Source organism: Hibiscus syriacus, unplaced genomic scaffold, assembly GCF_006381635.1.
Source record: "Hibiscus syriacus cultivar Baekdansim isolate YM2019G1 unplaced genomic scaffold, ASM638163v2 tig00116997_pilon, whole genome shotgun sequence".
Classification (NCBI taxonomy): domain Eukaryota; kingdom Viridiplantae; phylum Streptophyta; class Magnoliopsida; order Malvales; family Malvaceae; genus Hibiscus; species Hibiscus syriacus.
The window spans coordinates 4,059,091-4,071,256 of record NW_024063513.1 but is presented as its reverse complement, the minus strand read 5'-3'; the positions used below and the strand labels follow the sequence as shown (position 1 = coordinate 4,071,256).

At 37.2% G+C, this 12,166-nt stretch overlaps 1 protein-coding gene across 3 annotated transcripts; it reads right to left on the bottom strand.

Moving 5' to 3' along the window:
* Positions 1–1,148: 1,148 nt before the first annotated feature.
* Positions 1,149–12,166, bottom strand: LOC120194176 (mediator of RNA polymerase II transcription subunit 15a-like). 3 transcript variants are annotated; one of them, XM_039196567.1, is made up of 12 exons: positions 12,019–12,166; positions 10,913–11,028; positions 10,016–10,127; positions 9,587–9,689; positions 7,919–9,226; positions 5,922–5,983; positions 5,315–5,389; positions 3,686–5,041; positions 3,222–3,566; positions 2,055–2,255; positions 1,892–1,980; positions 1,149–1,727 (listed from the first exon to the last, which is right to left on the bottom strand). In XM_039196567.1, the coding sequence occupies exons 2-12, from the start codon at positions 11,020–11,022 to the stop codon at positions 1,520–1,522; spliced, it is 3,969 nt and encodes a 1,322-aa protein (XP_039052498.1). In that variant the 5' UTR covers positions 11,023–11,028; positions 12,019–12,166; the 3' UTR covers positions 1,149–1,519. The 3 variants fall into 3 exon arrangements, with proteins under 3 accessions (XP_039052498.1, XP_039052497.1, XP_039052496.1); XM_039196565.1 differs by having other exon boundaries at positions 1,520–1,727; positions 5,922–5,992; XM_039196566.1 differs by lacking the exon at positions 12,019–12,166 and having other exon boundaries at positions 5,922–5,992; positions 10,913–11,022.

Below are 12,166 nucleotides of genomic sequence, written 5' to 3'. Positions count from 1 at the left end.
AATGCCAAAGTAACATTACCTAAATTTGTGAAGATTAACCTTGATATCTGTAATGATCACAGAGAAAGCTGATAAGATCGCCCAAAATAAAGGAGATGAATCGAGATGGAGACTCCATCCTTCGTTGATGAGTACGCCCTTTCCTTCTTGAAGAAGAAGACATAGTTTCCTTCAACCACGAGTTTCTACAAAGCATGGGCATATCGATAGCTAAACACAGGCTGGAAATCCTCAAGCGCGCTGTCAAAAACAAAGCTCTCATCAGTTGTTCGAGACCAGTGTCGAGGCTTGTGCTGGCAATTGAGACAACGAAGAGGAGCCTGGCCGTCTACATGAGGGCGTTCGTTCACAGACAAGAGTCGCCTCTCGTTGTTGTTAACCAGAGTAGGCCGGGGATTGGAACGTATGGTAGAAAATGGAAAGATGTCGCAAATGCAGTGTTGAAGGGGATGAAGACGATGATGACGGATGGTGCACAAGGGCGGCTGCTTCTCACAAATGGGATCAAACAGGGCCTGGTGATGAGCTTGAGAGCCCTTTAAGTCCCATGGTTTTTGAGCATCCAAAGGAGGATGAAGATGGATGTTGGTTTAGCGTTGATGGAGAATCAGCTGGCATTCAATGTTTCAGGATTTGAAACCAACTTGAAAGAGAAGGATGTTTTTGTATACTCTTGCCAAGACTGACACGATCTCGGTTGCATCATGTTTATTGTTTAATTAAGAAATGATTATTTACATTTAAATCTAAGGCTTTGTTCCTTAATCAACATTTCTCATGATGTTAAATTTGAATGATGAGAGAAGTTTTTTAAAATGTTTTCTTCCAAAAAAACCTCTACAATATAAACGTTAAAAATACGTTATCTCAATTTGGAATTTTAATAAAAGGAAATGATCAAATATTACATAAAAATAGCATAATTTTTAATTTGAGAAATTGACCCAACCCATGGAACACTATGTTTAATGGGATAAAACTCAAGACCCAAACTAGTAATAGAATAAATACGCCTAAAAACCAAAAGGAAATGCGCGTTTCTATATTTTAATTTGATATCTGATTTTTTTTTAAATAAATATGTTTGCGAATAACTTCGAATTAATTACAATATTGCCAAAGAGTAGAATAAATCTCGAATAGATAAATTAATCATAACTAGAGTTTTGCATTGATCAACAAAACTGACTTGACACAGATTGCAGACAGAATTTACAGAACAGTTCCAGGAAAGCAAGAGAAGCCATAAGAATTACTCCACAAATACACAAACACAATTCATAAAACAGGAAGTGGTAGCGCAGCTGACCATAATGTTTCATGTTTAGACCTTTGTAAGCAACAAAAATAATTACCTAATGGCATAAGTTACTGAAGCAAACCTCGGGAGTTTTATCGTGTAAACATCAGCAGAGGCTGCTTCTATGACTGGAGTTATGCATCCTCAAACTGCTTATTTGCTCCTCAGGATAGCATTTGTCGCCAATTATCGCCAATTTACACTTTGATTTGAGGGTGTCTATGCAGCCATCGAGCAGTTCTCCCAAGTCCCATATTTTGAGCTAAAGCTGCCTCCACCGCTCTGTTGTGCATGCTCAGAAATAACGGCTCTGGCACAAACATCCCAAGTCCTTGCAATCTCACCAAGTGACATAGGCTGTGAAAGGGTTCGCAACGAAATACTAAACCTTGACTTTGCTTTTACTGAAAGGTCTTCGTACTCCTTACTGTCCAAACAGAAATATGTAACCAACAATTATTGAAGGAACATAACCCTAAGCTAAATGCTAATAATCTGCCAAAAAGAAATCTAACAGTTCCTTAATAGAATGCCGCTCTAAGATGAAGAGAGAGTGATGGCTGGGATTCAAATGCAATGTTTACTTATTACCTGGCTTCAATTGGAAACTTGTCCAATAGGATCGGGGAACAATTCGGATAATTTGAGGGGACGAGCAAACGCAAGGGCTGAATTGGTGACTGCATAGTAACAAAAATAGATCATAGTACTTATCATTATTACATCAATTTCTTTCCATGATCTGAAAATTTACCATTTGTGCTGACATGTACTGTGATTTCATGTTTGAACTGAGAGCCACAGCACCGAAAGAGCACTTGACAATTGTTCCTGAACCCCCTTCAACAGTCGCTGCTACTGCACCAGAATCACCATCTTCATCACTGATATCAACCACTGTGTCTATAAGTCGTTGATTTATTTCCCTTATTTCTTCCAAAAGAGCATGATTAGCCTGTAATAGGTCCCATAATCAAAACATCAGAAAGTATACTATAACAGCAGTCAGAGAAAATTTTATTGCCTATATTCAGCACACCCCAGTGGAAATTTAGTGGATTCTTGATATAAATCATAGCTTTAATTTCCAATCACTTCAGATATTATAAAAGAAAGGTCAAACTGCACCTTGGAATTTAGCTGATAAGGTTCAAGGATTACAAATGAGACTGTTTGATTCCTGACAGGCTTCACAAACTAAATTTTGAAGCTTATTATGATAATTGATGCTTATAGGAATTACATACATTCCAAGGGTACACCTAGCCTATAAACAGATTGTAACATTAGCAGTATATAGAAGACACAGAAGGGTAAAAGGAAATAATACCTGAGAACCACATGGCTCCAGAACAATAATAAAAGGTCAACAAATTTTTTACTTGACCTATGTTTGTGTTGCATTTTATCCACACCTTCATCAAATGTAATAAAGACAACTAGGACTCGTGCCAAATAATTAGGATTCATGCATGCAAACTCATTTGCAACTAACATTTGTTACAGCATTTATTTTTATTTTTTATTTTTTTTAAAGGTAGAATTTATAATAATAGGTACATCCTTTTCTTAAATTTCAACAATGTTCACCTTGAATAAACTCATTCATTAAGAACAGAAACAATGTTTTTCCTGCTCAAGATCAGCATTGACACTATTGACTGATTCTCATGCATGAGTCAATAATGGTTTTCTCAAGTTAAGATTTTATTTCCCAGGTACAATGAAGGATTTAAACATAGCAGGACTATATAAAAACCGGAAATGTAAAGGTGAACATAATAGTCAAGTTTGTGATGGTTAGTTTTGAAAATATAAACAAAGAGGTGGCACTTTTTAAACAGACAATAGATCATAACTTTGAAACATTCCAAGTAATAGACAGACATTCAATACAGCATACATATATAGTACATAGTACCTCAATTCTTGGCCTCTTAACAGTAGATGTTGCTGTTGATTCCAAGTCAGATGTCTCTGAACCAGTTAACTGTTTGAAACTATCATTTATGCTGCCTGTAGAAAATACCACATTTAGCGGCATGGCACTAGTGTTGCGCTTCATTTTCTTTGTCCCACTCATTCCATCTTGAGTGATGAAATTTCTTGCTTGTAGGCGACACTTTGTCATAGCAACCAGATCCTCACCAACTGCAGCTCTAGACCCATTACCTGGCGCAGACCCTGCTATCCTCTCAGTCATGCTGACAACTGAGCCAATATCACTTACAGAAGCACACAAAGCAGAAGGTGACATGGATTTCACCTGAAATTATATTGCAGTAAAAATCAAAAAATGCAATATCTTTAAAAGGGGAAAACCTTGGAAAGGGAAAATACTATGCATAAAAGAGAAGGATGAAGTGTCAACTGAGCTTCACTAACCGCCTTCATTAAGCGTTCAAGAGGTTGCTCTGTAATGCTTGACTTGCTAGAAACAGCTGTCAAAGCATTAGCATGAGTTCCATCGACACCTGTGAACTCCGCAAGTAGAGGTGAAGCTGATATCCCTGGAGTTCCAATTGCAAGGGAGTGAGAACCTGTTTGAACACCAGTTCCTTGTTGATGTCCAACATTTACAGCATTTGAGAGAGAGACAGTTCCTGGAACAGGTTTTTCGGATTCCCCAGGCATAGGTGATGGAGCCAAGGGAGTTGAAGGTGAAGGAACAACAAAAGGTGAGTTCGCAGATTGCAAAGGAGTTTCAGTTTTTGAGATGGTTGTTACCAGGCTCTGCTGATCAATCTGTGGGGAAGAATGCTGAGACATCTGAGGAGATGGAGCTTGAAGAAGCTGAGGTGAAGAAATAGGATATTGAGCACCTGGTTTCAACTGTTGATGGTTATAAGGTTGACGCTGGCCTGCTGGGAGGTGCTGTTGGAAAACCCCTGGCTTAACACTGATCCCCTGTCTCGTATCATTTGCATCATTCATCTGATGCAGCTGTGGCATCTGGTGTGACTGCAATTGAGTGGGCAGCTGTTGCTTTGCTTGCTGGTGCAACTGCTGCTGTTGCATTAGCTGATGCTTCTGCTGCATCTGCCGCTGTTGTAACTGTTGTTTGTACTTTTGTGACTGCAAAATTTGATGTTCCTGCTGTTGTTTCATTTGCAGGTTCTGAAGCATGTTGGAATTTGATTGGAGAGGATTCATGTTCTGCTGCAGGACACTTAACCCACTTTGTGATGACAAACTACTAATATTTGCCTGTTGGGAGGTACACACAGGATTCTGTTGCAAAGGTCCTGTTGCAACCTGCTGCACTGAGCCTAGAGCATTTCCTTGTCCTGGATCCAAATTGGAACCTGGATGCAGTGAGTTTAACATGGTCTGCTGTGCTGTAGAAGCCCCAGGTAAAGAAGACAAGGAACTATGCTGCATGCTTGTCATGTTGTTCAGCTGCATTGTTGGCATAGAACCTTGTAAATTTATTGACTGCAACTGAGGGTTCATTTGATTATCATGAGACTGTGTTTGATTAATCTGAGGTTGAGGCTGCTGCATGGAATGCATATGAGGCGGAGGAAGCTGCCCTTGCTGCATTGCCGAGACAGGCTTTCTTGGCCTATTGGTATTTATAAAATTTATTATCTGTTTCTCATACGAACTCAACTTATCCTTGTAAGCTGGTGCATTGGCTTTGGAAACTGTTAAGAAATGTAAAATATGCTCTAACATGGTCTTGAAAATTTTCAACTTGTCAAGCTGATCTGACTTCGGCTGCTGTGGAAGAGAATCATGCTGGAAAATAGAATGCATAGAAATGTTTTAACTGATGTAAGCAAGATTATAAACCAATATTACATCAGATAAGCAAAGTGCAACTGATTAAACAGTGACCATGGGCAAGGGATTCAAGTCGCAATCTGAAAGTGGCATGTGATCAAAGATCTTTCTAATGTGTGATAGAGAAGTCCTCAGTCTATTTCGAGATATAGGATGGCAGAGGTTTGTACAGATGGGTTCTACTTCTACCACTATTTGAAGGTTGATTAAGTAAAAGGATAAACCTACCTGTAGCAACTTGGCAGCAATTTTCTGGTGCATCTCATTTAATTCAGGTAAGTATGTCTCTTTCATGGCCTTGATCTGCAACATAAAATCAGGAAAGGAATGGTTAGCCAACAACTAAACCAATCAATTCATCCAGATGTCTATTAGAAAAGTAAAAAGATTTTTTCCATTTCTGACAAGCCAACAATGATTTTAATTGATAACAGAAGAAAACAAGGTATCAATAAAAGATTATAACTTTGGAATCCAGCATGCAAGGTCTTTTGTAGTGGTCAAGAATGAAAATCCTCTCTAAATGCTTGGACCTTATTCTAACCAATTTTAGTGGATCTTTCAAAGGAGCTGAAGGATTTAAATAAGCTTTATTTTCTTTCCTGGAAGAACACCCAAGTTATTATCAACAAACTAATAAATCAATCAGGAAATGTCTGAATTTCTTTTCCCAAATTTCCTTTTAAGTTCTAGTTCTTCTGTTCTATAGTTCCCGACTTCCTGTAAAAAGATGCATCTCAACATAAACATATCCCAGCATACTCTAGTACTCTCCAAGCACAACTTTCCTACACCTCAAAACCTTCGTAGAAGAATATGTCAACATAATCTTTACCTTTTGATAGACCTCTTCTTGCCAATCACCCCCATTTGCTTGTCCTGTTTGAGCTGTGGAATCTAAAGATGCTAAAAGGAGAAATATAAACAATGCGCATAAAAATGGCAAGTTTTTGGACAAAGAAGAATAAGTAAAACATAATTTGGATAAAAGAAAAATTATTATACACAAAGATTCATGATTTTGTTGCATGTAAAAATGAACATGGAACAGGTAGCTTACGGAAGAATGGTGTTTTTCAGCAGAATACGATCAATTCTCATACAAAATTAAGGTATACATAGTATAGAAGGAGAAAACCAGGGATCATAATGCAGCTAATAGACCCACCATTGGTACAACTTAAAGGTATTTGAAGAAACCATTAAACATTCTGGACACGAAAATATGAAGATTTTATTGCTAGTTTCTGCAACAAGCCATGGATATGCAAGTTATTTAGGTTAATAAAAAGCATGATCCCTACAACCTCATTTAATTGCTTTTTCCTTTTGGGATATTCCAAGATGTATGTCTACTCTACTAAAGTAGAAAATCTGGGAAGTTTACATGGTGATACATAAAAGACCAAGTCAGAGTTCAAACATCATTCTTAGCTTTCAAGGCTATTTATAGTGTTTCTCAAGTTTAAAGCTAACCACACATTTGCCACCTATAACTAAGTTTAGCGGGAATATGAATGAATGATTAATAGGTTTGAGTAAGAAGACCTAAAATAAGCTAAATATTTTCTGCTATTGACCTATCAATCATTGAAAGCTAAATATGTTTAGCTAATAAATGTGAATCAAACTAAAGCACTTAAAAGATTTATGGAACAATTACATTCGAGGAATATAGAGTTCAAATATACAACTTAAATAAATCTACAGAACAAATCTCATGTCTCAACAAAATCAGTGAGACTGAACCAAAGCACCACTAAAACAATTGAGTTTTGATACCCTTTTGACCAGTTCAAGCATGCATGAGGCGCCTTTCTGTTACGCAATTGCTTATCTAGACATTCTTTGTACATCCTTCAACCAAACAAAACCCTGACATCTACAAGCATGTTTACTTTCCAGTTTGATGCAAAAACAGTAACAAGCTGATTTCAAGTAAGATTTCAATCTCCTAATCACATATTTCATGTTATGTTTCTGTTGGGAACTCTTTTGAAAGCTAGATTACTAGGTAGAATGGTGATATATACGTTTGACAAAGAAATTGAAAGGATTCAACCTGACATAATCAAACAATCTGCCAGAAATTTCAGGCTTTTCTACATTTCAAATAAATTTGAAGCCTGAAGGCATGAGCCCTTTCAGTTGAGCTCAATAATGCACTACAATTTTACTCCTTTTTAAAATTAACCAGCAAAACACTTCCTTTGCACAGAAAACAGTTTGTTGCTTTCCTGAAAAATCTTTTATAGCCAACAGGAAAACTCATTGAATGAAAGAGAATAAATTACTTGATAAAGTAATAGATTAAATCCAGAAGCTGTTTTGTGATTTGACAAAACCTTAGTACAATAACTACAGCAAAGCATTTAACAGTAACATAATAGCATGGCCACAACTGTGAAGACCTTGCAGTGACATCTGTGACAGCAAAGTTTATCGTGGCATCAAAAGCCAGGCGGTGTCTATGATTAGCTGATGAAGGTAAGGCGTAAGGGTACCAGTAATTTTGAATTTTTGATAGCATCTGCTTTTGTGGGGTACAGACTAATTATCTAGGCAAAATGTCCATTTAATGGGATGGCAGAGCCAAGTTTAACAAGATGTTCTCTTAAACCTCCTCAAGATAGGAAGGTAACTACTTTCTGTAGTAGAAATGCATGTAAAACAACAGCATCAACTAAGAAAATTGTATAGTGGGTATATGGGAACAAAAAAATAAGGCTATCAGATAAAGAAAATCGCACAGATTAGTTAAATAACGAACACAATCAGAAAGCAACAAAGCAAAGATCAACAGTATGTAACAGCAAAGATTCAAAAACATACTTGATGATGTCTCTGGAACAGCTCTCTGTGATTGATACAACTGCTTCTGCTGATCTATCAAATTTTGTGATTGAAGCAAGGAATTTGATGTTTGACCCGATGCTTGAAGTCTCTGCTGCATATTTTGTTGTACCTGATTGGGCTGCTGTTGCAAACCCAACTGTTGTTGCATCTGAGACATCAGTTGCTGCTGCTGTGGCTGCTGGGATGTTTGTCCTTGAGTTGGTAACAAATTAGACGCAGTCTGCTGGACTTGTTGGAGTGGAACCTTAGGCTGGGATAGCATGTGTAAAGATTGCTGATTAGTTTGCATGCTTGAGTTACCCGACTGGGTTCCAATCAATTGCTGCTGCTGTTGCTGTAATCCTGAAATATTACTCTGAGAACCCAACTGTTGCTGATGTATATTTGAAAGGTTGTTTTGTTGAGCCATTAGCTGCTGTTGATGTTGCTGCAAGTTTGGAAGATTACTAGACTGACCCAGTAGTCGCTGCTGCTGCATGTCTACAATGGTGTTTTGTTGTCCAATTAACTGATTCTGTTGTATATTTGAAGCATTTGTCTGTTGCCCCATCATGTGTGGCTGCTGCTGCTGTGGAGGCTGTTGTTGCTGCTGCTGAGGCATCATTGACTGCTGTGTCATTGGAGTTTGTTTTTGATGAATACCAGAACTGGTGGTCTGTTGTGGCTGATGCTGCTGCTGCTGTCTAAGGACTGACTGTTGATGCTGCTGAAGCATGGACTGTGTCGACTGTTGTTGGTTCTGTTGAAGACCAGGAAGAGGAGTTGATTGCATGGCTGATGGTTGCATACCGGATTGCTGGGAAGATTGCAACTGCGTAGGCGGTAATAGGTTTTGCTGCTGTTGTTGCTGCATGTGAGACTGCATGAGCGAGGGTTGGAGATTCCCCTGTTGAATCTTTTGCTTCATAAGTTGTTGTTGTAGCTGCTGGTGATATAGCTGCTGCTGCTGTTGAGGAAGCACCTGTTTCCTTCCTTGCATTTGCCTCTGCTGATTAGCAAAAATACTGGAAGGCATTCCCTGCCCCATTGAGTTCTGTGAAATTCCTGACATGTTTTGCATGTTGGAACTCTGCCCAACAACACTAGATATAGGATTCTGAGATAGACCAGAGACAGGAAGCATTCCAGATTGTAAACCAGCAGAACTCTGAACTCCAGCAGATGCCATGTTATTTGGAACACTCTGGGGTAACAGCTGTTGACTTGCTTGAGATTGATTATTTTGTAATGGTATAGGAACTGATCGCCCCTGATTGTGAACTTGGTTTTGCATGCCCTGAGAACCTACCCAATATTTTTTTTTAATTCAGAAAAGTAGGGAAGAACCACAGGAATGGGATTGAAGAATATAAAATCATATAATAAAAAAAGGAACAAAAAGACAAATCACTTATAAACCACCAGTCTCTCCAAAACAAAACTTACCCCATTAGTTTAAATATTACTCCAGCTACCACTGAATAAGGGGACAAAAGGGGTACAAAAGGAAATGTTCATTAAAATACTAATTAGACTACTAGAGCAAATATAAATACATGCTGAATGTTAAACAACTCTGCATGTAAAAGAACAGGAAGGACATGTAAATAGAAAGTACCCCACTACTACAGTACATCAAAGCAAAATGCTTTTTTCTCCCACTACCTGGATCAGGGGGTTTGCTGTTACTCCCAGTGTTAGGCATGGTATTCTGAGACTTGGTCTCCATTGTAAGCATCTTCAACGATATTCTCCTTAGATAATCAGACTGAATACAGAAATCCATAACAGCGTTAAACAAGTTACTTTTCTATTCAAATACAAAATTCTTAAATATTTAAATTAACCATGCTTAATATTGAGTTAGCATTTGGCATCTTTAGTTTTTCCACTCTCCTCTCTCTTTACTCCCTAGATTTCTTTCTTATTTGCTTCCAACGCAAATCACAAGGAGCCTGGGTGCATGCATGTAAATGCATGTGAATCGGGAAAGAAAAAATAACACAAATGCATAGGCACAATGCAATCAACCTAAATACGGGTAAATAAAAATGCATCCAAGCACATAACGGAACGCTGACATCCTATGATTACCTGGCTGCTTGCAGCTGTAAAAATCTTTTCCTCAAACCTCACAGCAATTTTCCTGAGTTCATTTAAACCCTCTTGACCAGAAAATGGAAGGTGTCTCTTCAATGTATCCATTCTATGTGCACCAAGCTTCGTGTAAGTTATTGAAAAATAAATATGATATATGCAGAATCTTTAATTGGTAAATAAAAGAATGCTAAGGATGAATGAAGTTAGTAAAAGAATATAAAACCAAATACAAAATTAACAAACCTATAATATGAACAACAAAAGATTTCCACATCTAATTTATTAGGGACAGCCTTCATTTCCTAAAGCCATAGAACTTCAACTTAACAAAACATTTTCCAATATAAACTAAGCGGCCATCGTGGCCATCATATATCAGCAACATTCAAGCAGACAACATACCATAATTGTCATTGTTCAAAGAATATTGTTGAAAGGCAAGATCATTAGAGTTAAAGCAATAAGTTAATTAATAAATGAGCACAATTCAGTCAGTGGGAGTAGATAAGAACCGCAGTCCATATAAAATAGCACTTCAATGACCTAATCGGCCCGAATTTTACAAGGATACAAAGATTTAAAGAAAAAAGAGTCTTCATTCAATTACATAATTCAGTTATATATTGATGAAAAGCATAAAGATGCCGTTAAACCTGGTCCAATAGCTTAGCCACGTCAAGTTAAAGATACGTGGCCACATAGTGTGAACTCAAACTATAGGTAAGAGAAAGCTTTGATTCTGAAGTCATGTATTTACTAAACACAGAAAGCCCTTTTGAGTAGAAAACATGGTTTTATTGATGCTAATGTTTCTCACAGCACACAAGCCAGAGGATCCTGGTAACTTAACAAGTACATTTAATGGTTTATAATATTGTAAAATTCACTTACATCTTGTTGACAATTCTTTGTCGGGAGTCGGACTGCAATGTGGTTCTCCAATCATCACCTTCCATGGTGTTTTCACCACCGGGAGGGGTAGGCCTCCAGTTAGAATCCATGAAATTCTGAAAAGAGCAAAAGAGAACATCAGTCACAAATATTTCCAATCCAAATTTTCCTTGCCACAATCAATTTGAAATAAATTACTCTTCAAATAAGAAAAATATTGGACAAAGTTCTTTTCAGTAATACTTCTCTCCCCATCTTAAGTTTCTACTACCGGTATGAAGCTCGGGAAAACAAAGATTTTAGTTAAAAAATCTCTTTTTCCCCACTGAAACCAAAAAGAACAAATCCATACATAAAAGAAGGGTGTATCTTGCAATGGGATGGTGTACATCATTTGCGGCATCAATTTGGTTCTAACAAAATGACTAGGCAAGTTATCAGGCACTGGTAGACACAGTACAACAATGATTGAAGTTGAACATGTTCGTTCGCACCATAAACCAAATCTTTACACCCGAACAGCAATTTGGTTGATTAATACTAGTAGAAGGTAACCTTCCTTGGCAAGGGAAGGACGTTTAAGATTCCATTACCTTTCTCTCAGCTTTCACAACTAGGCCAGAGCATATCACTGGCAATCAATTCTAAAATTCAAGTAATTGCTATTCAGTAAAGAATACACTATCTAGGCTTATCGATATCAAAATTTTCAGCTCTCTAATCAAAAGCAAGTGGAACTGGAACTCTTATAGCTGAATATTTTTGACACTTTCCGACCCTTAAGTATAATTTATCGTATATGATCTCTAATTGGAACAAAAATAAATCAAAAGAAAAAAGTCAAGCATGAACCAAAAGGCCACGATAGAATTATGTTTTAAATAGAAATAATTTGCTTTTATGCTTGCTTGCTTTCATTATTAGCTATCAAATATATTTCAATTTTTTCCCAGAGCAATAAAAATAAAAGAAAATATACAATGTTAATTACTGGTGATTTTTAAGAATAAAATAAAATCTTCCATTACTGAAAATGAAAACAAGATCACGGGTGAATTCAAGCAATAAAACCCTAAAAATCGATAAAATGATTTTGAAATCTTAACCTTGATGAAGAGTCCCCAATTCCAAGAAATAGATCGGCTTCAAAAATTCCTGAAGAATGTTTTTCCCAATCCGTTTGATAACTCTTAAAAGAGATTCTTCGCAAATACGGAAATTACTTAATGATGTATATGTGTTGGGTTGAAAACA

Bases quoted from the DNA above. Each gene is read 5' to 3' on its own strand.
- LOC120194176 (XM_039196565.1), bottom strand. From the start codon at position 11,022: ATGGATTCTAACTGGAGGCCTACCCCTCCCGGTGGTGAAAACACCATG. The intron at 3,567-3,685 runs GTTAGTGAAGCT...ATATAATTTCAG, and splicing joins TTGAACGCTTAATGAAGGCG to GTGAAATCCATGTCACCTTC. The intron at 1,728-1,891 runs GTAATAAGTAAA...CTGTTTGGACAG, and splicing joins AAGTTTCCAATTGAAGCCAG to TAAGGAGTACGAAGACCTTT.